Source organism: Panulirus ornatus, chromosome 21 (genome assembly GCF_036320965.1).
Source record: "Panulirus ornatus isolate Po-2019 chromosome 21, ASM3632096v1, whole genome shotgun sequence".
Lineage (NCBI taxonomy): Eukaryota > Metazoa > Arthropoda > Malacostraca > Decapoda > Palinuridae > Panulirus > Panulirus ornatus.
Genome location: NC_092244.1, coordinates 12963458 through 12988147, shown reverse-complemented (window position 1 = coordinate 12988147; position 24690 = coordinate 12963458). Strand labels below are relative to the sequence as shown.

Here is a 24690-nt window from a genome sequence, read left to right as displayed (position 1 = left end):
TGTCACCAAAGACCTACCTAAATCTGAACTACTTCAATGCAAACACCATATAATCTAATGAGTAAGTGACTGGAGTTAGGACCATTAAATCTAATATGAATCTGCATTTCAGCATTTATGGTTATGATCTTTATAGTCTTGCAAACATATGTCAGACACCTGTGATCTGAGTCCTGTAGTCATATGAGATAAACACTAATGTTTACCACTCTATTTCAAATATCTTGAAATGGCCATGAGGAAACAGTAACAATGCAACAAAAGAAATTTCAAATTCACAGCTATTAGTTACCCTACAAACATAAGGGCGGATGCAACTTCCACACTGAAGACAATGAACATTTTCTCTTTAACTGCCTTGCATTCATCCAACAACAACAAAGATACAACACAACATCAGCCCACTTTAAAACCTCTGATCCTGCAAGGTGGGAATGGCTAACATCTTGAGCAATACTGGAGCATCATAAAAGGGACTCCTGGGGCAGAAAGGTATGGAAAGGTATCAAGCACTATGCCCATTTCTTATCCCTACAATTGTAAAACAAAAACTTTTCCAAAACTGATTTCTTTTAGATGCACATTACATAACCAGCATTTTGAAAATATAAAGTTCACCAATTGATAAGGAAGAGCCATATTTACACAATGTAAAATATTTGTAAATCTCACTAAGTGGATGCCACCTGTGCAGGCCTTACTGCTTCCTGCATAATTCTTTTAAAATAAATCTCCAAGTAACTTACTTCTTCACAATTCTTTTGTTACTCTTCTTCACTATCCACACCAAGTGATACTTACCTTACATGTGTTTCTCCTTATACCTTAATTCATCCTAATAACAAGTGACTTGTCTACCAGTCACTTGTTTACCAAATGGTGTCCTAGCTACGTCTCTTCATTGTATATCACCTGACTTTTTATTTCTTTTTTTTGTATCTCCCCTGATGACGTGATTAATACACGAAAGTGCTCTTGCTGTCTCCCACGTTTGCAAGGTAGTGCAAGGAAACAGATGAAAGAATGGCCCACCCACCCACATACACATGTATATACATAAAAGCCCACACATGCACATATACATACCAATACATTTTAACATATACATACATATACATTTCTTTCATACTATTCGCCATCTCCTGCATTAGCGAGGTAGCATTAAGAACAGAGGACTGGACCTTTGAGGGAATATCCTCACCTGGCCCCCTTCCCTGTTCCTTCTTTTGGAAAATTAAAAAAAAAACGAAAGGGGAGGATTTCCAGCCCCCCGCTCCCTTCCCTTTTAGTTGCCTTCTACGACATGCAGGGAATACGTGGGAAGTATTCTTTCTCCCCTATCCCCAGGGATAACATGCATATACATACAGAGACATATACAAATCCATACTTGCTGCCTTCATCCATTCCCATTGCCACCACACCACACACAAAATAGCACCCCCCTCCTCCAGCGAGGCAGAGCCAGGAACAGACAAAAAAGGCCACATACGTTCACACTCAGTCTTCAGCTGTCATGTGTAATATATATATATATATTACACATATATATTACATATATATATAATACACATATATATTGCTTTGAAGAATGAATGTATGTGAGAAATACTTAGAAAAGCAAATGGATTTGTATGTAGCATTTATGGATCTGGAGAAGGCATATGATAGAGTTGATAGAGATTCTCTGTGGAAGGTATCAAGAATATATGGTGTGGGAGGCAAGTTGTTAGAAGCAGTGAAAAGTTTTTATCGAGGATGTAAGGCATGCGTACGTGTAGGAAGAGAGGAAAGTGATTGGTTCTCAGTGAATGTAGGTTTGCAGCAGGGGTGTGTGATGTCTCCATGGTTGTTTAATTTGTTTATGGATGGGGTTGTTAGGGAGGTGAATGCAAGAGTTTTGGAAAGAGGGGCAAGTATGAAGTCTGTTGTGGATGAGAGAGCTTGGGAAATGAGTCGGTTGTTGTTCGCTGATGATACAGCGCTGGTGGCTGATTCATGTGAGAAACTGCAGAAGCTGGTGACTGAGTTTGGTAAAGTGTGTGAAAGAAGAAAGTTAAGAGTAAATGTGAATAAGAGCAAGGTTATTAGGTACAGTAGGGTTGAGGGTCAAGTCAATTGGGAGGTAAGTTTGAATGGAGAAAAACTGGAGGAAGTAAAGTGTTTTAGATATCTGGGAGTGGATCTGGCAGCAGATGGAACCATGGAAGCATTAGTGAATCATAGGGTGGGGGAGGGGGCGAAAATCCTGGGAGCCTTGAAGAATGTGTGGAAGTCAAGAACATTATCTCAGAAAGCAAAAATGGGTATGTTTGAAGGAATAGTGGTTCCAACAATGTTGTATGGTTGCGAAGCGTGGGCTATGGATAGAGTTGTTCGCAGGAGGGTGGATGTGCTGGAAATGAGATGTTTGAGGACAATGTGTGGTGTGAGGTGGTTTGATCGAGTAAGTAATGTAAGGGTAAGAGAGATGTGTGGAAATAAAAAGAGCATGGTTGAGAGAGCAGAAGAGGGTGTTTTGAAATGGCTTGGGCACATGGAGAGAATGAGTGAGGAAAGATTGACCAAGAGGATATATGTGTCGGAGGTGGAGGGAACGAGGAGAAGTGGGAGACCAAATTGGAGGTGTAAAGATGGAGTGAAAAAGATTTTGAGCGATCGGGGCCTGAACATGCAGGAGGGTGAAAGGCGGGCAAGGAATAGAGTGAATTGGATCGATGTGGTATACCGGGGTTGACGTGCTGTCAGTGGATTGAATCAGGGCATGTGAAGCGTCTAGGGTAATCCATGGAAAGTTGTGTGGGGCCTGGATGTGGAAAGGGAGCTGTGGTTTCGGGCATTATTGCATGACAGTTAGAGACTGAGTGTGAACGAATGGGGCCTTTGTTGTCTTTTCCTAGTGCTACCTCGCACACATGAGGGGGGAGGGGGATGGTATTCCATGTGTGGAGAGGTGGCGATGGGAATGAATAAAGGCAGACAGTGTGAATTGTGTGCATGGGTATATATGTATGTGTCTGTGTGTGTATAAATATATGTGTACATTGAGATGTATAGGTATGTATATTTGCGTGTGTGGACGTGTATGTATATACATGTGTATGGGGGTGGGTTGGGCCATTTCTTTCGTCTGTTTCCTTGCGCTACCTCGCAAACGCGGGAGACAGCGACAAAGCAAAATAAATAAATAAATAAATATATATATATATATATATAGGCATGGGCTACATATAGAGTTGTATGGAGGAGGGCGAATGTGTTGGAAGTGAAATGTTTGAGGACAATATGTGGTGTGAGGTGGTTTGATCAAGTAAGTAATGAAAGGGTAAGAGATGTGTGGAAATAAAAAGTGTGGTTGAGAAACCAGAAGAGGGTGCGTTGAAGTGGTTTGGACATATGGAGAGAATGAGTGAGGAAAGATTGACAAACAGGATATATGTGTCAGAGGTGGAGGGAACAAGGAGAAGTAGGAAACCAAACTGGAGGTGAAAGGATGGAGTGAAAAAGATTATGAGTGATTGGGGCCTGAACATACACAAGGGTGCGAGGTGTGCCAGTAAAAGAGTGAATTGGAGCTATGTGGTATACCCGGGTCGACGTGCTGTCAACAGACTGAACCAGGGAATGTGAAATGTCTGGGGTAAACCTTGGAAAGGTCTGTGGGGCCTGGATGTGGATGGAGAGCTGTGGTTTTGGTGCATTACACATGACAGCTTGAGAATGAGTGTGAAAGAATGTCACCTTTTTTCGTCTGTTTTCCTGGTGCTGCCTTGCTGAAGCAGGGGGTAGCAATGCTGTTTCCTGTGGGGCAGGGTAGCACCAGGAATGGATGAAGGCAAGCAAGTAAAAATATGTACATGTGTATATATGTATATGTCTGAGTATGTTTATGTATATGTGTATATGTTGCCATGTATATCTTTGTATATGTGCATGTATGGGCGTTTATGTATATATATGTGCATACGAGTGAATGGGCTATTCTTCGTCTGTTTCCTGGTGCTTCCTTGCTAACATGGGAAATGGCAATTAAGTTTAATAATAACAACACATAAATAGAATTCCTCAATTTTGAAAAACCTTGGGATGACAAAATGCAAAAACAGACAGAGCTTGGGAATGAAAGATTGATATTTGGAGTTCAAGGGCAATGAAATGAATTCTATCTTCCCGAACAATATTAAATTCAGTTACCTCCTGAAGACAGGACTCTAAAGTTTTATTGCGATTCTTCAGAGGTGTTGGCATCTGTTCTGAGAAGAGAAAGCACTCTTTTATGGGAACCCAAGATCTGCAACAGGGAGAAATATTCTGATAAATACTCTTTTGAAAACACACATTTAGAAAGATATAATCACAAACTAAAACATTATCATATCACTCACACAAAAATACATTTTCTACAGCAAGTGTAAACCACACACCTAGGAAGATATAATCACAAACTAAAACATTAACATATCACTCACATAACAATACATTTTTTACACCAAGTGTATTTGCCAAGAATCAGGCATATACCTGAATTCTCAAGCACTCTACAATATATACAGTCAACCTGTCTATTCATCTATTATCTTCATAGACATTTCCTTTTATAAAGGGTGGATCAACTGTTTACTGCCTCATAATCATACATTCTCAGTCAAATTTGTTAAAGAATCAGCATTATCACAGTTACTTCTTTGTTGCTTCTTAACTCCTACATATCAAATACAATCGACGGATGATATTAATGTTTCCATTCAAACGACCCTAACATATAAATACCTCCATTGCAAATGATCAGAAATTATTCCTGTAACATCCTCTAGCTCTGAGAAATTCAATTATCATATCTGCCCCATTTCTCTCCGAGTCTACCTTTCTCATAGTAACTTTAACAATATTATCACATATCTTTTTCTTCAACTTATCATCAGCCATACATTCTAAATAACCATTTCTTAAGGGGATTTCATTCATATTTTTTCTAACAATTTCTTCAAAACACATCTTTTTCAATTCTAATATCTATCTGTTCTGTTCACAACTACATTATGTTCCATATGTAGCTATACTTTTACTATTTTCTCACCTGTCTGGACCTTGTTCCCTATATAGATAAATGCACAATATCACAACACTTTATAACACAATCCCAACAGGTAAAAAGGGTCAGCTTACCAAGTGCTATGAGAATCTAATAAAGATGAGAGGGAGGGAGGAAGGGAGGTATTTAGGTAAGTACATAGGTAGGTGGAAAGTAAGTGTCTCCTACAGCACTAAAGTTCTTCATCATTATCGTTACCTTCCCTAATCTTCTAGGTGTAGCTAGGCTGTTGTTAACTTGGGATGACTGTGCATCATGTAAAAAGTACTACTAATGTTTCGTATCATTTCATTATGAGTGACAACCCATTTAATGTGTTGTATGGATATAACTAGAGATATGCACATGACCTACTGATGTCTAAGCCACATATAATGTATGATACTGATAACTATGTATAGAATATAAGTTCTCATGTACGCAAAGTTCACATCAACGAATTAGACAGAACATAGGTGAAGCGACAAAGCAGTTCACCCAAATTAAGAATAGGCCAGCTAAACATAAGAGATATAATGTTCAAGCTAGGCTAATGCATTGGCAATAGAAAAGGGAACATGAGAGTCAGCAATTTAAACATCTTGCGTTACACTTGCAGCAAGATAAAACCTAACAGTGGAAACCATCCTGAGTATTGTACAACCTCCTTCATGAAAGTTATACACTCTCAACACTATTCACAAAGAGTTAAGTACTTCATTTTTTATTACCAAACTTGCTGATGTTCTAAATGGAATAAGAGTAGAGCATCCAAGCCATCATATGGCCTTTCAACAGACAAGATGAAATTTTTTTCCAAGCTCGCTCACCAAAAAAATTTGCCGACTTACCATAACAAGTCAAAGACACTGCTCTCAACACCAACACTTTAAAAATCCTACTAGAGGCTGTCATGGATCAGTCTATCAGAGAGTCTTAAACAAGTCTCCATCCAGGGTTGTTGTTCTGCCCCCAGCTTCCCAGGGACAGATGAAGTCCTCTGTACTCCTCATTGTTGAAATGTAATTTATTTTTGATAAAGGAGGTTTTCCTTTATATCCTACAACCATGAACACAATCACTGTAAGCAAGCAAGTGAATATGTGAGAGTTAAGACATCAATGAGTAAATATATTTTTTTCCATATATATTCAACATTTCATATGTTAGCAAGGTAGTGTCAAGGACAGATGACTGAGCCTTAAAGGGAAAGTCCTCACTTGGTCCCCTTCTGTATTCCTCCTTTTGGAAAGGTAACACAGGAGGGGGGGGGGGGATTTCCAGCCCCCCTATTCCCACCTGTTTTAGTCACCTTCTACAACACATGGGGAATACGAAGGAAGTATGCTTTCTACTCTATCCCCAGGGATATGTTGATATGTATATGTACATTTATAAGCATTTACACACACACACACACACAAACACATATCTTTTCTATTATAATACTTATTCGCTGTCTTCCGCGCTTGTGAGGAAGCACAAGGAAACAGACAAAAGAATGGCCCAACCCACCCACATACACATGTATATACATAAATGCCCAAACACACACATACATACCTATACACTTCAACGTATACATACACAGATATATACATATATACACATGTACACACTCATACTTGCTGCCCCCATATACATAAATGCGTGTGTGGACGTATATGTTGGTGAGCTGGGCCGTTCTTTCGTCTGTTACCTTGCGCTACCTCGCTAACGTGGGAGACAGCAACAAAGTATAATAAAGAAATGAATATATATATATATATCTTCGTGTAATGCACTGAATCCATAGCTCCCTTTCCACATCCAGGCCCCACAAAACTTTCCATGGTTTACCCCAGACACTTCATATGCCCTGGTTCAATCCACTGACAGCATGTCAACATCGGTATACCACATTGTTCCAATGCACTCTATTCCTTGCACGCCTTTCATCCTCCTGTATGTTTAGGACCGAACGCTCAAAATCTTTTTCACTCCATCCTTCCACCTCCAATATGGTCTCCTGCTTCTTGTTCCCTCCACCTCTGACACATATATCCTCTTTGTCCATCTTTCCTCACTCATTTTCTCCATTTGTCCATACCATTTTAACACATCCTCTTCTGCTCTCTCAACCACATTCTTTTTATTACCACACAACCCTCTTACCCTTTCATTACTTACTCGATCAAACCACCTCACACCACATATTGTCCTCAAACATTTCATTTCCAACTCATTAACCCTCCTCTGCACAACCCTATCTATAGCCCATGCCTCACAACCATATAACATTATTGGAGCTACTATTCCTTCAAACATAGCCATTTTTGCTCTCCGAGATAACGGTCTCGCCTTCCACACATTCTTCAACACTCATAGAACCTTCGTTCCCTCCCACCCTGTGACTCACTTCCGTTTCCATGGTTCCATCCGCTGCTAAGTTCATTCCCAGATATCTAAAACACTTCACTTTCTCTAGTTTTTTCCAATCAAACTTACCTCCTAGTTAACTTGTACCTCAACCCTACTGAACCTAATAACTTTGCTCTTTTTCACAAACTCAGTCACCAACTTCTGCAGTCTCTCACCCAAATCAGCAACCAGCTGAGAAGACCAAATTAGAGCGAATGGGGCCTGAACATGCAGGAGGTTCACATGAGAGGTTTGCACAGGAAAGAGTGAACTAAAGAGATGTGGTACACAGGGGGTAACATGCTGTCAATGGACTGAACCTGAGCATGTGAAGCAGCCAGGGAACACCGTGCAAAGGTCTGCAGGGCTTGGTTGTGGATATGGGGGTTGCGGTTTCAGTACACTGCACACGAGGGCTGGAAAATGGATGTAAAGAAATGCATCCTTTTTTTTTCTGTTCCTAGTGCTACCTCACTATCACAAACACGGGAAACTAGAGGTGGTGATGGATTGAGGTAGGGGCAAGCAAGAGTTAGTATGGAGAGGGAAGGTTATTGGACTTCTCTAAATTACACACATATAAACCAACACATGGATTATATGTCTGGGCAATTATTCAACTGGAGTGGGAGGAAATGTCTGCCTTGGCCTATGAAAGAAAAAAAAAAAAATATTCACTGCCAGCTGTGTAGCCTGCCTATTTCTTTCTCTACATATCTCTTCATAAGCACATAAAATATCCATAAGCTTTCTAGAAAAGACCAGGACATGTTCATGGTTGGAATGCACATCATTAATGAGGGCCACACCCAGGTCTAAATGACAGCACACTTCTGACAAGCCCTTAGTTATGAATCTGCTTGAGAAGAATGTACTGGTATCTTCTCATTCCTCTGGCAGTTTTTCTACCTACAACTGCAGGAGTTCTTCACTGATCAGAATTGAAGATTGTGATTCTAGAAACAAGGTCACATCTTGCACTTCACTTTCTAAGTCAACACAGTTGACTAGAGTGACAACTGCCTACTAGATTTGGGTCACTGTTTCTTCCTGCCCAGAACCTGAGAAACTATGCACACTATCAGGTTATAGCTTATGCCAAAGCACTATTCACTGCCCCTTCCTCCTCTCTTCACTTCCATACTTACACCTCTACCCTTCATCATTCTATTAAGGGACCCAATGACTTTACTACCTTGTACTGCTCTCTACAATATTTGTCTATACAATTCTCTGAAGCCTGTTCCAATTCGAAATCCCTTAAAAGGGTGGCCACGGCAACAGACTTTCCATAAATAAAGACTCAAGTGCTGCTCTTCAACCTTAACAGGCCACTGGTAGATAGCAAGTCTCTACACTGTGTTTGCAAAGGCTCCTACCTAATGTTCCAAATGACTACTTCTATCTACTGATCCTACCTACTACTACCTAATGTTCCTGCCTAAATGTTCCTACCCACTACTTCTATCTACTGCTCCTACCATTTCACCAACTACTTCTAACTAACGTTTCTACCAAAAGCTCCTGCCAAAATGTTCCTACCTACTACTTCTATCTACTGCTCCTACCATTTTGCCAAAAGGCAGGGTTAGTGCAGTGTGCTCACCAAAGGAAAATGTAGAGTTATGAAGAATGAGCTGAGCAAGTGAAGTGTCGTCAAGTGTTACATATGACAAGGAGAGATTGTATGTATGTTGAGAGAATGCCAGCAGTCCACATTTGAGTGAGGTAGAAAGAAATGATAGCCAACTGGGTCAGAGGAGTGTAATTTGACAACCACTAAAGTGCTGCTCATTAAGCAGATGTCACTAACTCTCCTGATTCCCAGGCGGGTAGTACTGGTAATATACCTCCCTGGTCACTGGCTGCCTATCAACTACTATTACCTCTTGTCACCAAACTTGCCCAAGACGGCTCTTATGTACTTAAATTCTTTCATCTCTTCCAGTCTTTCTCTCTCATATCCAAAACACAATGTAGTACACAAAATCTATACTTTCACTGTATGTAGTAAACAAAATCTATACTTTCACTGCTTCTTTTCACACACAATTAATTCACTTTTACTTGCGTCTACCTTCAATCACCAATGCTTACACTCATCTTTCTTTTCTTTCAAACTATTCGCCATTTCCCGCGTTAGCGAGGTAGCGTTAAGAACAGAGGACTGGGCCTTTGAGGGAATATCCTCACCTGGCCCCCTTCTCAGTTCCTTCTTTTGGAAAATTGAAAAAAAAAAACGAGAGGGGAGGATTTCCAGCCCCACGCTCCCTCCCCTTTTAGTCGCCTTCTACGACACGCAGGGAATACGTGGGAAGTATTCTTTATCCCCTAAAACCCTCTGCAACTCCTTTTCACTCTCAGCAAATAACACGGTACCATATGTAAACAGGTTTGCCACTACCCATCATACCTCACCACCACAATCCCTCTCTGCACCCCCTTTCCCAAGTTTTGATTTTATCTCTCTTATCACTCCATCCATATATACACATAAAAACCACAGTGACATCACACAGCTGTGCCTAACACCCACATGTATGTCAAAACTTTCACTCAATTCTCCATCTGTTCTTACATGTGCTTTTGCTCCTCTATAGAAGGCTTTCACAACTTCAACAGTTATCCCCCATCCTATATACCCTTAACACATCCCATAAAGCATTCCACTTGACTCTTGTCATATGCTTTTTCAAGACCCATAAAAGCTGCATACAACTCCTTATCTATTTATACAACTCCTTACCTTTTGCAATATACTTTTCCCAAGTCATCTTCACCACAAAAAAAAAAAAATCTGATCCACACATCCCCTAACTTTCCTAAAACCCCTTTGCTCCTCACTTATTCTGCATTCAATCACTTCCATCACTCTATCAATCAACATACTTGCATATACTTTTCCTGACATACATAACGGATTTACTTCCTTATAACTACTATGTATATCCTTAGCACCTTTTCCTCTCATCAACATTACAGATTTGTTAATGTGTATTGCCTCCTTTGTCAATAATTTTCTTAAAGTGGCAAGGACATGACAAACTTTTTCATGATTAAGTTCTCTTTACACCTGCAGTCTAAAACATATGTGCATTGCATTATCAAATGCCATTTAAATATACAATGCTTGCAAGAAACATTATCTGCTTCCATGTATTTTCAAAGGTGATACACAGCTATGGTTTTGCGTAGGTGCAGCCATATGACTCTCTCTGGGTGAAATCAAGGTACATCTGGTCACAGAGACTAGTGTCCAATTGTATGAAAACCAACAACCTGCCTCGGTGCGCCACAGGCTATCTTGAGGGAAGGATGTAATTATCAACTTTTCCTAAATGGTACTTCATTTTGTGTATTCTACTTCTGGGTGCTGTCTTTCTTTCAACTGCTTCAAGACAGTTGGCTCTTACCTTTCTATAGAGGAGAAAGCCTGCAGCACTTCATCACTGCCTTGCCTTATTCATGAGATCAAAGCCCTATGGACCAAGATGCTTTAGAAACCTTGCAATTCCATGCCCAAACATATGTAGATGGCAATCAAGGCCAAAAGAGAAATGACAAAGTTATAACTGTAAGAGTGAAATCGCCTCTGAAAATGTATAGGGAGGTAGACAGTTTCTTCCGGATGCTGCATATACCAATACCGTAAACTCTATACGTGCCGCCATGAATGCCAAGAACAATGTATGTCTGGTGAAAAGAACACAGAAGTAACATATAAGAGAGAGGCAAAACACCAGCTAGGCATGTTTGTATAAATGTGACTTCTGAGAGTTTTGCTGTGTTTATGTGCACTGCTCTTTGGCATTTTAACCTGGTATTTCAACATACCAACATGATGTCTCAGGAATTTTGTTCCCATAAACATCTGTATTGTGTTTGTTTCTTTAAATTTCTCAAAGATCATCTGGATTGTGTTTGTTTCTTTAAATTTCTCAAAGATCAAGAACTGAATCAGAAAAGTGCTGCATTCCAACCCCATGTCACTCACTTCAATTACAGGGCCCAAGAACTCAACTTCAGAAAATATTCCTTTGTGCAATTTAACTTGAGTAAAGTTAAAGATATATGTTCCTTCTCAGACAATGCTTATTACATAAATTGTGAAACAGTATCTACAAATCTGCCTCTTGAAATCCAGTGTATTCTACCAATTGTAAAGAAAGTGCTCTTAAGTTTTACTGCATACACTGATATGGGTACTGTGACTGTCCCAAATGTCTGAAGCATGAACGAATGAACTCTTCCAACTGAAATGATATTGAAGTACACTGTCATAAATATGTTATTTAATAACTAACAAATTCATTTCTTGTCACAGTAGCGTGATACTGTTCTTAATAAAATAATCTTAAAAAATTATATTCTGTTTATAAATACACTCTTATTTGTGTTTCTCAAAAGTAGTTCTGCCCCAACAATACAGTAACTGAAGTTTAGAGAAATTAATATATACATACTCATTTCCATCATCAACACGAGGGTACTGTTTGTAGGCACAATAAGCAACTTCTAATACATCCTCGCTCAGACACACATGCTCAAACCCACGATGTTGTGTAATGCACTGTATGTCATGTCCCTGATTTTTTTCTTTCATTGTGTCCTGTTCTTGAGAGCATACACTTTCTTTCACCGTGAGCATGGAAACACAATGTCCACAGGCACACCTGAGACATAATTAAAAGCAAATTTAGAAGGGAATCACTTTTTCTTTAGACTACAGTTCATGATGACTAATACACAATGCAAAACCATTATCATTGAGGAGACAAAGCTCCCCAAGGGGTGGGATGAAGGAGTGGCTGCCCTCTTACACACAGAGGTGCCACTCGAATTTTGGCTTACTGCAAGGTATGCTTTAAAAAATTACATTAATTCATACTTTTAAAGAATAAAAAATATCTACAATGGGGTCTGCTGTTGGCATATTTTGGTTTATAATGGGGTAAGATTTTTAAGCATAAAGTGATTTAAAATGGGGTTGATGTTTTGGCCTAAATCTTCATCCCTACATTACATTCAGGGTCAGAAACTATCCCCTTCCAGGTGAACAATATATAAAAATTATGACATTTGTAAGTGAACATATCAGAAAACAGAACTGCACAGAAATGTGTCGCATTTAAATCTCCCGCCCACATACCCTACAGATCCATGTCTTTCCCTTTCCTCAGATGGCAATCCCCATTACTGTACCCCCAGCACTCTCGTTTAGATGCTATAAACTTTACAGCTAGTTACCGATAAGTAGTTCATTAAAAAAAAAAAAAATAGGTATTTATCTACTGTACTTGCCATTCAGTACCTTGAAGGCAACCTATAACAGGGTTCATTTGTCAGTACCCAATGCCCTTGAGTCTACACTGGACCCTGACTTGCTACTGTTAAATTCAAGACCAGAAATTCTGCCTTCGTATGGTTCAAATTGATAAGGCCAGACTGTACCACATTTCTGGGCTACCCGCTGTCTCATCCTCATAACTCACTTTAAAGTATAAATCTACAATGGAACCAAACTCTGACGAATCTTAAAAAATCTTGACACTAATTCTGCAGTTTTCCCACTACTCACCAAATTCACATTCACTCCTGGCTCTCGGTTATTTTGCTTGTCACAAAATATAACAGCAGACATATAGGCATAGCTAGTTTGGGAGACATACCACATATTTGGTGGTGTTTTTCACAAGAGATCTGTCTGCATATCCTTCCTTATTGTTGCAGTTATTGCTTTTGCTATAACTTTATCATTTAGTTCTTTGGGTTACTGAAAAAATATGTCATAGATGTTTTAAAAAAGGTGGAAATGCTGTGCTACCTCAGTATCAGGGGGGGTCAACATGCTGTCAATGGACTGAACTAGGGAGTGATAAGCATCTGGGTAAACCATGAAAAGGTCTATGAGGCCTGGTTGTGGATAGGAGGCTGTGGTTTTGGTGCACTTCATATGACAGCAAGAAAACAGATGACAGCAGATGTGGCCTTTCTTCATCTGTTTCTGACACTACATCACTAACATGGGAAATGGCGATCAAATGTACACAATATATATATACAGATGCTCCCCAATTTATGACCTATGCAACTTACGACCATCCGTACATACGACTGGAAATACACAAATTAAATAATATACACAAATACAAAAATTATACTTGGCCACACATACACCAGTGCTGTGTGCATATGATAGTGGATGTCAGATGATCCCAGCAATGTGTACATCACACAATCTCTCAGTTTTCACTTTCAGTTACCATTCAGTAAGCATGCATTATTCATGTGAATCTAACAAATTTTTGTACTGAATTAAACCATTTTTGTATTCAACCCCAAAGAAGATGACAAGCAACAGGAAAAACTCATCACATGTTAATAGCTCAGGCAAGAAGCCAAGGAATATGTTCGATTTGGAATTGAAAACGAAGATAATCACCCAATATGAAGGACAAAGAAAAAATATGTGAAGCAGTGAAAGGTATAGCATGGATGAAGGCTACGAAAATAAAGCAACGACAAGGGTCAATCCAAGAAATGGAAAGTTGTTGAGGCTGTGGACGGAAGATCAAACTAAAAAACAAGTACCACTCAGTTTACTAACTATTTAGGCGAAGGTTAGAAGTCATTTTTGAGACTTTGAAGGTGCAAGCGAGAAGATTACATCGAGAGCTTCGCAGTAAGTCATAGTTGGTTCAATAGATTTAAAAGAAGCCATAGCATGCACAACGTTCAAGTCACAGTTGAAGCAGCAAGTGCTGACGAAGGAGCTGCCAAAAAGTTCATTGAAAGTCTTGACGAGTCAATCCATTAACTACAGAATCTTAAATAAAAGATAAAAAGAAACTAAAGAATCATATAATAAAGCAGGCTAATAAAAATCAAGATAATCATGATAGGAAACTGAGAAGGATAAAATAATGCTGTACAGGTATATGAATTCTACATGCCATGCTGACATGTGTCTGACTTACGTCCATTTCAAGATCCAACCGTTCAGTCAGAGAGGAACAATTATCTTTTTTATTATACTTAGTCGCTGTCTCCCATGATAGCAAGGTAGCGCAAGGAAACAGACGAAAAAATGGCCCAACCCACCCACATACACAAGAATATACATAAAAGCCTACACATGCACATGTACATACTTATACATCTCAACGTATACATACATATACATACACAGACATGTACATATTTACACTTGCTGCCTTCATTCATTCCCATTGCCATCCCGCCACACATGAAATAGCACACCATTCCCTCTGTGCACGCGCACAAGGTACGGCTAGGAAAAGACAACAAAGGCCACATTCGTTCACACTCAGTCTCTAGCTGTCATGTGTAATGCACTGAGAACACAGCTCCCTTTCCACATCTAGGCCCCACAAAACATTCCATGGTTTACCCCAGACTCTTCACATGCCCTGTTTCAATCCACTGACAGCACATCAACCCCAGTATACCACATCGTTCCAATTCACTTTATTCCTTACACATCTTTCACCCTCTTGTATGTTCAGGCCCTGATCACACAAAACCTTTTACACTCCAGCCTTCCACCTCTAATTTGGTCTCCCACTTCTCCTCGTTCCCTCTACTTCAGACACATATATCCTTTGTCAATCTTCCCTTACTCATTCTCTCCATGTGACCAAACCATTTCAACACACCCTCTTCTGCTCTCTCAACCACACTCTTTTCATTACCACATTGTACTACTCTCCATTTATAGTAATCTTCTTAAGGAACACAATCTTCCTCTACCCTCTGTACCATTAGCAAAGCCAGATCACACTAACTGGGTGTTTCACCATCTTCACTGTGAAATGTGAGTCATACCAGCTGGCACCATCTGGCCTCCCTCACCCTCCTCTGCCTCAACTGCACACAGCTGAAGGAACTTTCATCTGAAAACATCACCTAATTCTACTGTTGACCACTCCAGTTCTTGTACTTCTTTGCAAATGAAAGTCATTAGCATTCCATTTCCTTTGTAACTGGGGGTTTGGCAGCTAACGTGTGGGAGGAAACGTGAAGGTCATTTTGCAGGCAATGTTGAATAGCTATCTAAGAGACGTTTCCCAGAACTTTTGGACTGCTTTGCTCAAGTCTGGGAGCTGAAATGCAAGGTTGCTTCAATACTTCTTGTCTTATGTCATCTGTAAATCTGGAAGTCTTACTTAGGCAATGAGGAGGACATTATGATGGTGAGATGATGAAGTCAGGGAGGCTATGACTGCTGGCAAGCAGCCAAATGATTGTGTTCTGATATGCAAAGCACCAAGAAATCTCAAGTGTACCCACATTTTCTTGCTTCCAAGTGAGAAATCTGGCTTTCTTCTTCTTAGAAAGGTAAGAGAAAAACATCTTGAAGAGCATGTGGAAGAAATACCATGCCCAGAAATGAAATTACCAAAATGAAGTGGCAGCCAGGAGTAAAGAGAGAGCATGCTTCCCTGAAGATGGCCTCAGGCACACTGAGGCAGGTTGCTGGTGCTCAAACTGTTGAAAATGGTAGTCTCAGTAACCATATGTACAGTGATTTCACCCTGACAGCATCACATGCTTGTACACAAAATAAACCTTAGCCACGCATTGTCTCTGAAAAGGTACAGAGGCAGACAAGTTCTTTTTGCAGGCACTGCATACATATACAGTCAGTGCCAAAAGTTAAGTCTCAAGCTGAAAAAAATCACTAAGAGTCCTAAGAAAAGTAATTAACACTTACCGACATAATCAATACTTTGCTGCATTTCCCTTCCTCTTGATGCTGTCCTACAGCAAGCAGGATACGTTGTCAGCATGATTCTTTAGTAGGTTTGGGGATAAACTACCCCAAACCTGCTTAACTGTTGCCTCAAGCTTGTCCATATTGCATAGTCTTTGTATCACAATAGATTACAGGTTTTCAATTAGGCTTAGGTCAGACCTCTTTCCTGGCCTGTCCTTAAAATAATTCACCCCCACTATCATTCAAGCACTGTGTAACAGACTTTGCACTGCAGTAGGGACACCCATACTGCATAAGTATTTTTGCCTTTGCACTTTCCAATTTATAAGGTATATGGTCAGTAAGTAAACTAAGTACACTACCTGGTTCACTTTCACACTCTTAGATAAGATCACAAAACCACCATCATAGCAGCAGAAGCAGCCCTAAACCAAATGAGAAGGGAGTGTTTTATAGTCTTTTCTGTGTACTGTAGTAGGTGCAGGTCTGAGCTGGGTGGCCTGTACACCATCCCTCTAGTGTTTCCAGTTGAATAGTCACTCCAAAACAGTCTCTGTGTTTCCTGGTACCAGTCATCGTATTTCTTGCAAATTTTTCACTCGTTTGCCCACCTGGGTGGCAGTCAACTGAGGCTTACATCAAGTACAAAAACTATCAAATCCCAAGTCATTCTGAAGAAACTTTTGAACACTCCTTGGCAAGACATGGTAGACCAAGTTTGGGTTCTGCTTGATTTCACATGCTGTCAGGATGGACACATGCATTGATTGTCTTGCAGTCACTTAATGGATCCTAGGAGACATTCATCTTGGCCTTCCTGACTTGGGAAGAGAAGTTGGTAAAAAGAACTCCCCTAATTGCTTAAACTACTTCACCAACCTATGGTCACTTCGCTGGTAGACACCTGTTTGCCGAGTGTTATTTTTCAAATTATGTTCAGCTTTGTATAAAGCTATCATTGCTGCAATGACCTCTTTTGTTGTAACTTTTCTGAGCATAATGGGATGGCATATGAGTTAGGTATTGAGAACAAATATCGCAAAAACTATTACCTAACAAAGGGAGACTAACAAAATAGACAGAGTCCTCACAACTGCTAGACACACATTTATGTTTATGACGCATTATCACATTACTGCCAAACATATGATTAGTACTGTTGATGCATGACAATATATTACACTTGCCTAAGTCTTTGTCAAACATGAAATGATTTCTGCAACAAGTCAACAGCCCTCTTGTGCCTTAACTATTGGTGCAGACTGTATAATTACCTAGGAGACAGCATGGGCAACTAAGGAGAATGTTTTAGTGTCGTCAGCTCGGGCATGAGGGATCTGGCTTTTCATGTTGAAAGAGAGTTTGTAGTGCTGGAGAAAGAGACTATCCACAGAAAGACTGACTTTCCCTTATGCAGTAAAGCTGCGAAATTCTTTTCCTTCGCTCATCTTTAGCTTCTCTTATACCCTTCCCACTTTTAAGTCAGGTCTTCAAACACGAGAGGAATTCACATAAATGTCAACTTTAATCTCACATTCCTGCTTTCTTGTCATCTTTAATGGCTGTGTCTGATACCATAAAAAATTACAGTCTCAAACAAACATTACATGAAGAATTCCCATCAATTTCCTGACTTACCTGTCATGTCTTCCAAAAAACCTGACGTCTACATTCCCATCCTTCCATTTGACAGCCTTTGCAGGCCAAAAAGGAAAGCCCTTCAATCTTGCCCATATTAGGGGATGAGCAGATCTCTGTAAAGAGGAAGAAAAGAGTACAAAACTGAGGGAATGCAATTTGTATGAGTAAAAAGGAATGCAATTTGGATTAGTAAAAAAAATTCCATTGCTACAAAATCATCTCATCAAATCAAAACACCAAGTCATGGTGAAAATGTGCAGCAAATTCTAAGACCTGATTTCTAAGGGTACTGTAATTAATGTACCTTGGATACAAGAAAATCAGTATTCTAATGTGATGTATAAGGGCATTATCAATTGCAGTGAAAACCTATGAAGATAATTCCTTACAAATCATGCCCTCTTGTTCCAACTGCTTCTCAGTAAAAGCCTTAAAACTGAAAGCACCATTTCACAACCTATGAATGGACAATCTGAAATCAGACAAGTTCTATAATCTCAGAGGAGCTTACCATACAGCATTCATGATTTTTCCATTCACATGAAAGTGACAGAATTTCCCAAATCCTTTACATATAACTTTATCATGTGCCTTTAGTAAACCCATTAATGGTGCACAAATTTTCTCCCTTAATTTTGAACGTTCTTAACTAACAGTCATTATGCAAAACTCTATAACCCTCTTCCTTTCCAAACTCCACCTTTCTTCACCTTCAAGTTGTTCAGTTATCTTTTCATCATTATCAATCATAATCCCATCAAATAAGCTGAGACTTGTTCCTCTACGCCTCTTACAGTAACTTTTATTCCCTTTACTTTTACAGAAGGGTACCTGCTGCTTTCATCTAATGATCCAGTGCACATTTCAGTTCAACTGTTGCTTCACTCTACTTTTCATTTTCTTTTAACACCTTATTAAAACTTCCAGCTTTTTTATCTTTCAGATGAATTACTGCTACTTTCGCCCTCTCATTTTAATGGATTCTTCTCCACCAAATCTTATCCACATCCTCTTGAACATTTAACTTGCCTTAACAATACCAAGAGCTCTTATACTATCTTCCTTGCAGGTTCTTTAAGTTCTATTCCCATCAATTATTCCTTGTTAGAATAATTCTCCCAAACGCCTCCAAAACAGCTTGTTCTCTAATTTTCATTTATATTCATTCTAAGATCCTTATCTGCACTGTCATTTATATGTATTAAAATTTTCTACTTCTTTGCTCAAAAATTAATAGTCAACACTATTTCATTATTAGCAATTTTTGATCTAATGACACAGAAGTATTCGGTAAAAACATTTAGGTGGAGCATTAAGTAAAAGTAGTAGGATGGAACATTAGGTAGTAACTTCATGAAACAATGCATCAGAGTTACTCTCTGCCAGTGGCCTCTCAAGGGTGAGGTACTAAAAGGCTAAGAAGCAGCACTGGAATGCACCAGTTATGGAGACTTTTCCTATGGCCACCCCCTTGAGAGTGTTCCCGAAAGGGAACTGGCATCAGAAATGTAGATAGATAGGAAGATAGGTCTAAGTTAAGATTTACATCAAAATACAAACTACGTTCAAGATAAAGAAACAAATCCTTCAATATCATCAAAATTGTCACACAATCTCCCTTACACAGATTTTTAGTGTGAAAGATGTTATATCTCAATACATATTCATGTAACGTATCACCAATATTGTGCCTGTAAATATAAGCTCAACAGTAGGAAAAAAATATCGTTAGGAGATGTCAAACATGTCATCCACACCTTCCTCCACCCTTTACTCAGCAGTGGACCTGGCCAACACAAAGATTATAATTCGACTTTCTGTACTTTCTGTGCATTTTTATACTATTTCACGATGAAATAAGTCTTTTTTTCTCTCTGCACACAATGATGGAATATCTAGACCAGGGATATTCAATCACTTCAAGAGTAGGGCTGGATTATGAAACTCAAATTGATGGAAGGGCCATACATTTATTTTACCTCCATCTCTTTCTCTCAAAACACTTCATTCAACTAATCATTACAAATGATCACACATTTCATTCAGCTAATCAATAAAGTTGTTCATGACAAAAATCTATCTATATAAAATTTCTTAAGTACTTGCATAAATGAATAATTTCATTATCTTAAATCTTCCGAATCCATCAAAGGGCCAATGAAAAACCAATTAAGGGCTAAATTTGGCCTGCAAGCCACCAAATGAATAGCCCTGATCTAGACCATGCTCACCACTGAAGGGCTAAACATGTCACCTACATGTTCAAAAACCATGTTAAAAATCTAGAAGCCAATGAAACAAACTATGTATGTATAGCTCTAGACATATCACCAACTGATGACTAAAGCTTACGTGGCTCTTTAGGCTTGCAAAAAAATCAAGTCACATTACCCTTGGAATACTAGAAAAATTGTCTCTCCATAATCTGAAGAGAATAAATACAATGACACACATTAAAAAAATACTACTTACACAAGCTTCAGTGAACCAGCTTTTGGGGTTCTGGTGAGCATTCATGTAGCAATCTGGACAAGTCTCTATCTCACTCATTTCTTGCTTCAGGATCTTCACTAATGTCCTTGCCATTGATGATACTTTAGAATTGGCTGCAAAATATATCAAAATATTAAAATCTATGGCTAAACAGCTGAGTGGGTGGGAATTACACAAAAGTGATATATCATCCTTCTTCTGGAAGAAGAAAAACATTTGGATACAGTGTGGCTGTCTCTAAAACCTATCAGAAAAAGCCAAAGACATTAGTAAAGCTGTTCCCAACTTCTAAATGGGTTCTGTTATGTAAAATTCCCTTAACATACAGTGCAAATAGGTAATTAGTTAATATGCATACACATCAATACATTCAATGGCCTGGGTGTCCCACATGGGATGTAGTGAGCTTCCTGTGCACTGTGTCAGTGCCATAAAGACAGAATGAACTCCTGGGGCAAGAGATAAGCGTTAGTGAGGTAGCGCAAGGAAACAGACGAAAGAATGGCCAAACCCACCCACATACACATGTATATACATACATGTCCACACACGCAAATATACGTACCTATACATCTCAACGTACACGTATATATACACACAGACATATACATATATACACATGTACACAATTCACACTGTCTGCCTTTATTCATTCCCATCGCCACCCCGCTACACATGAAATAAAAACCCCCTTCCCCCTGCATGTGCATGAGGTAGTACTAGGAAAAGACAACAAAGGCCTCATTCGTTCACACTCAGTCTCCAGCTCTCATGTATAATGCATCTAAACCACAGCTCCCTTTCCACATCCAGGCCCCACAGAACTTTCCATGGTTTACCCTAGACGCTACACATGCCCTGGTTCAATCCATTGACAGCATGTCGACCCCGGTATACCAAATCATTCCAGTTCACTCTATTCCTTGCATGCCTCTCACCCTCCTGCATGCATGTTCAGACCCCGATCACTCAAAATCTTTTTCACTTCATCCTTCCACCTCCAATTTGGTCTCCTATTTCTCCTTGTTCCCTCCACCTCTGACATATATATTCTCTTTGTCAATCTTTCCTCCCTCATTCTTTCCATATGTCCAAACCATTTGAACACACCCTCTTCTGCTTTCTCAACCTGATTAAGGCATTCAGTTACCCATGCAATCTCAGCTTAAAAACAAGAACAACTTTTTGCTCACAAGAGATAATTGTAAACCATCAAACCCATACAATCCAAGCTTCTAAATGACAAGGAACACCTATATAACATGTAAACCATCACTGTAGGACTTGGTGCTTTAAACTTTGGATTACCTCCATTAAATATCACAGAATTGTGAACAATCCATCTGGCATCAGAGGAAAATGCTTCAGTGGACCCATAGAACTTGCGCTTGATATTTCTCTCCAGTGATGTAAAATCCACAGGATGCACCACAATATCTTCATACGTTGGAAACTCAGCTGTGTCGACAGGCTTTGTAAATGGCTCCATCTAAAATGAGAATGAGTATGGAAATGTGACCTTAAATGATATAGTTCCATTTAACAATCATTGTAAACATATAGTACACAGTCCAACTGATAGAGTATGTTGCTTCAAGGTCTGCTCACAGTCATACACTAAACACACTCACAATCCATATAACACTTTACCATTTTGTTGTACTATGAGAAATCTGGGAATATCCATAAGACTAGATACTGTACTGTGGTGAATACAGTAAAAAGCACTACATACAACACTAACATTTTGATATAAATGGTGAGAATCCATGCTGCCATCCGGGACCCACTCCCATCCACACAAAAAACAGTCCCAGACCAATATAGAGGAAAACATACTGCTTTTTTGGGTATTTTCTTCAATAATATATGATGCATCGAGATATTCTAAAGGGGCCTTTTTTTTTTTTATGCACAAGGCAATTAACTTTTCAGAAAGCCTGCACAGTGAAAATGTTAACTATCTACACGGTACTGTTGAAACAGCTGATGTTGTTTAGATGGATTATAATACTCATTTTCCAGTATCTCAAATAATGCCAAACCTCTGTCATCCATGGGAAGCACCTACAAGAAAACTGCTATTCCAAAAGAGTTCAATGAAACAGGCATTCAGCTAATGAAAATTTAGACTATCATATTCCGCCAAGGAAGGAGAGGATTAAATGAGAAACCATCTATCTTCTTATTAATTTCAACTCCATTCTCATTTAAAGGCAACTAAAAGGGGAGGGAGAGGGGGCTGGAAATCCTCCCTTCTCATCTTTAATTTTTCAGAAGGAACGGAGAAGGGGGCCAAGTGAGGATTTCCCTCAAAGGCTCAGTCCTCTGTTCTTATTGCTACCTCGCTAATGCGGGAAATGGCGAATAGTATGAAAAAAAAAATTGATTGAATACAAAATCTCAGTTCATTCACAAATATCATCAACTTACATCCAAGGATTAAGTGAACAAAGACTTCCACATAAAACACTTGACTTTGCTCCAAACTGACTCACCAGTGGCAGAGATGATCACTGTACTAAAACAAAAAACCCTCCTTTCCATTCTATCGCACTGGTGTTGGAGCTACAGTGTCTTCCAATGTGAAAACACTTTTGAAGCTGCTATTCTGTTCCTCTTATATCCTTGCAACATCTCTACAATTCTTCCCTCTGAATCCCTTAGCCTGATTAGTTTCCTTTTAACTTACAATCTATTCCAGATGAATTTATGGACAAGTTTTGAAATTTCTTCTGCTTCGCTCACAATAATCTTTACAAGGTTTCTTTCATCCTCTTTCCCTATCCTCCTGTTTTCATTCCTTGCTCTTGTACACCTCGCAGATGCGCACAAGAGCACATCTCCAAGCTCCTTTGCTTACAAATATCTTTAATCAAACAAGTCTTTTCTCTTTATCACTATTCCTTCTGTATCTGGGGTTAGAGATACCCATGTTCCTGTGCCTTCATTGTCAGTTCTATAAAATCTCTCATTACAAAGACATGGTTCCTAGCTACCAAAGTCCCTTTTCCAAATCTATGTTCCCTAAGATATCACATATATCTGAGCAGTTTCCATGGTTCTGTGTAGTTTCTATGATTATATCTCCCTCTTGCATCGAGCCTCACTTCTGCTCTTTTTGTCATTTACAACAAAGTCAAACTTATGCATTACACGACCACTTTTTCTGATAGGTGTATCATATGTAATATTCCCAATATCCATGCTGGTATGAGTGAAAATAAAATCAAGCAATGATGGTGTACCAGTCTCTCTCACTATAGTATGTTCACCAACATGTTGATATGAAAACTTTCCCAGTATAATCACTTAAAATCTTGTATCTCATGACTTTCTATCACTATGAGAATACAAATTCCACCACTCTATCTCTTTATAACTGAAATCCTTAAGTATTATGCAATTTCTGAGAGAAGAGTTTTTCTGCTTCCTTGGGCATAAAATATGAATGAAAGAGTGTGTCTGTGTGCATGTGTGTGTACATGATTACCCATTTTTGTCATTACCTGTTTGTACTGTATGGGGAGGGAGTTTTCCACTACTGGGGCCTCAATCCTGAACATTCTATACTACCATACAACTTCTTAAAATTATATATATCTGCCTTAATGAGGTCCTCAGTCCTTTCATTCCATTCAACAACCACCCTTATACTAAAAAGTACTTTACATATAATTTTACAAGCTGCTTGCTTAATTTCATGTTATGTCCTCTTGTTCTATTTCCAAAAATTTCAAAAGTACTGTTTGTATCAATGCAACAATCTGTTTTGAAAATTTATAGGTTGCGATCAGTTCACTCCTCACTCTTCTCTCTTCCAAAGTGGGAAAACATAGATCCTCTAGCCTTTCCTTGTAACTAAGCTCTCTCAAATCAGGTACTATCTTTGTTGCTATCTATCTATCTATCTATCTATCTATCTATTAGTATCTCTGACACCTGTTCCAATTAGAACTCCCTCAAAGAGGTGGCCATGGCAACAGTGTCTCCATAACGAAAGGACTCCAGTGGTACTTCTTAGCCTTTTGTGCCTCACCCTTAACAGGTCTATGGCAGAGGACAAGTTTTGTGTAGTGCTTGCAGAGGCTCCTATCTAATGTTCCTAATGACAACTTCTATCTAATGCTTCTACCTAATAATCCTGCTTAAATGTTCCCACCTACTACTACTATCTACTGCTTCCACCATTTTGCCAAAAGGCTGGGCTGGCGCACAGAGCTCACTGCAAAGAAATATAACGTTACCACGAAAAGAGTAGCATGAGGTAAGAGTCGTCAAGTGCTACACATGACAAGGAGAGATTGTATGTTTGTGGACAGAATGCCAGTAGTCCACATGTTAGCGA

At 39.2% G+C, this 24690-nt stretch overlaps 1 protein-coding gene across 9 annotated transcripts in view; it reads right to left on the bottom strand.

Moving 5' to 3' along the window:
• Window positions 1–24690, bottom strand: part of Zmynd8 (Zinc finger MYND-type containing 8) — a 427013-nt gene that overhangs the window by 79278 nt on the left and 323045 nt on the right. For 6 of the 9 annotated variants that reach the window (XM_071675758.1, XM_071675755.1, XM_071675759.1 and 3 more), the window contains 5 exons: window positions 21651–21831; window positions 20322–20455; window positions 17847–17962; window positions 11935–12144; window positions 4195–4291 (listed from right to left, as the gene is read on the bottom strand). In XM_071675758.1, the coding sequence (XP_071531859.1) occupies window positions 4195–4291; window positions 11935–12144; window positions 17847–17962; window positions 20322–20455; window positions 21651–21831 (738 nt within the window). The remainder of the gene's footprint in view (window positions 1–4194; window positions 4292–11934; window positions 12145–17846; window positions 17963–20321; window positions 20456–21650; window positions 21832–24690) is intronic. The other 3 variants (XM_071675760.1, XM_071675761.1, XM_071675763.1) reach the window with 1 other exon arrangement.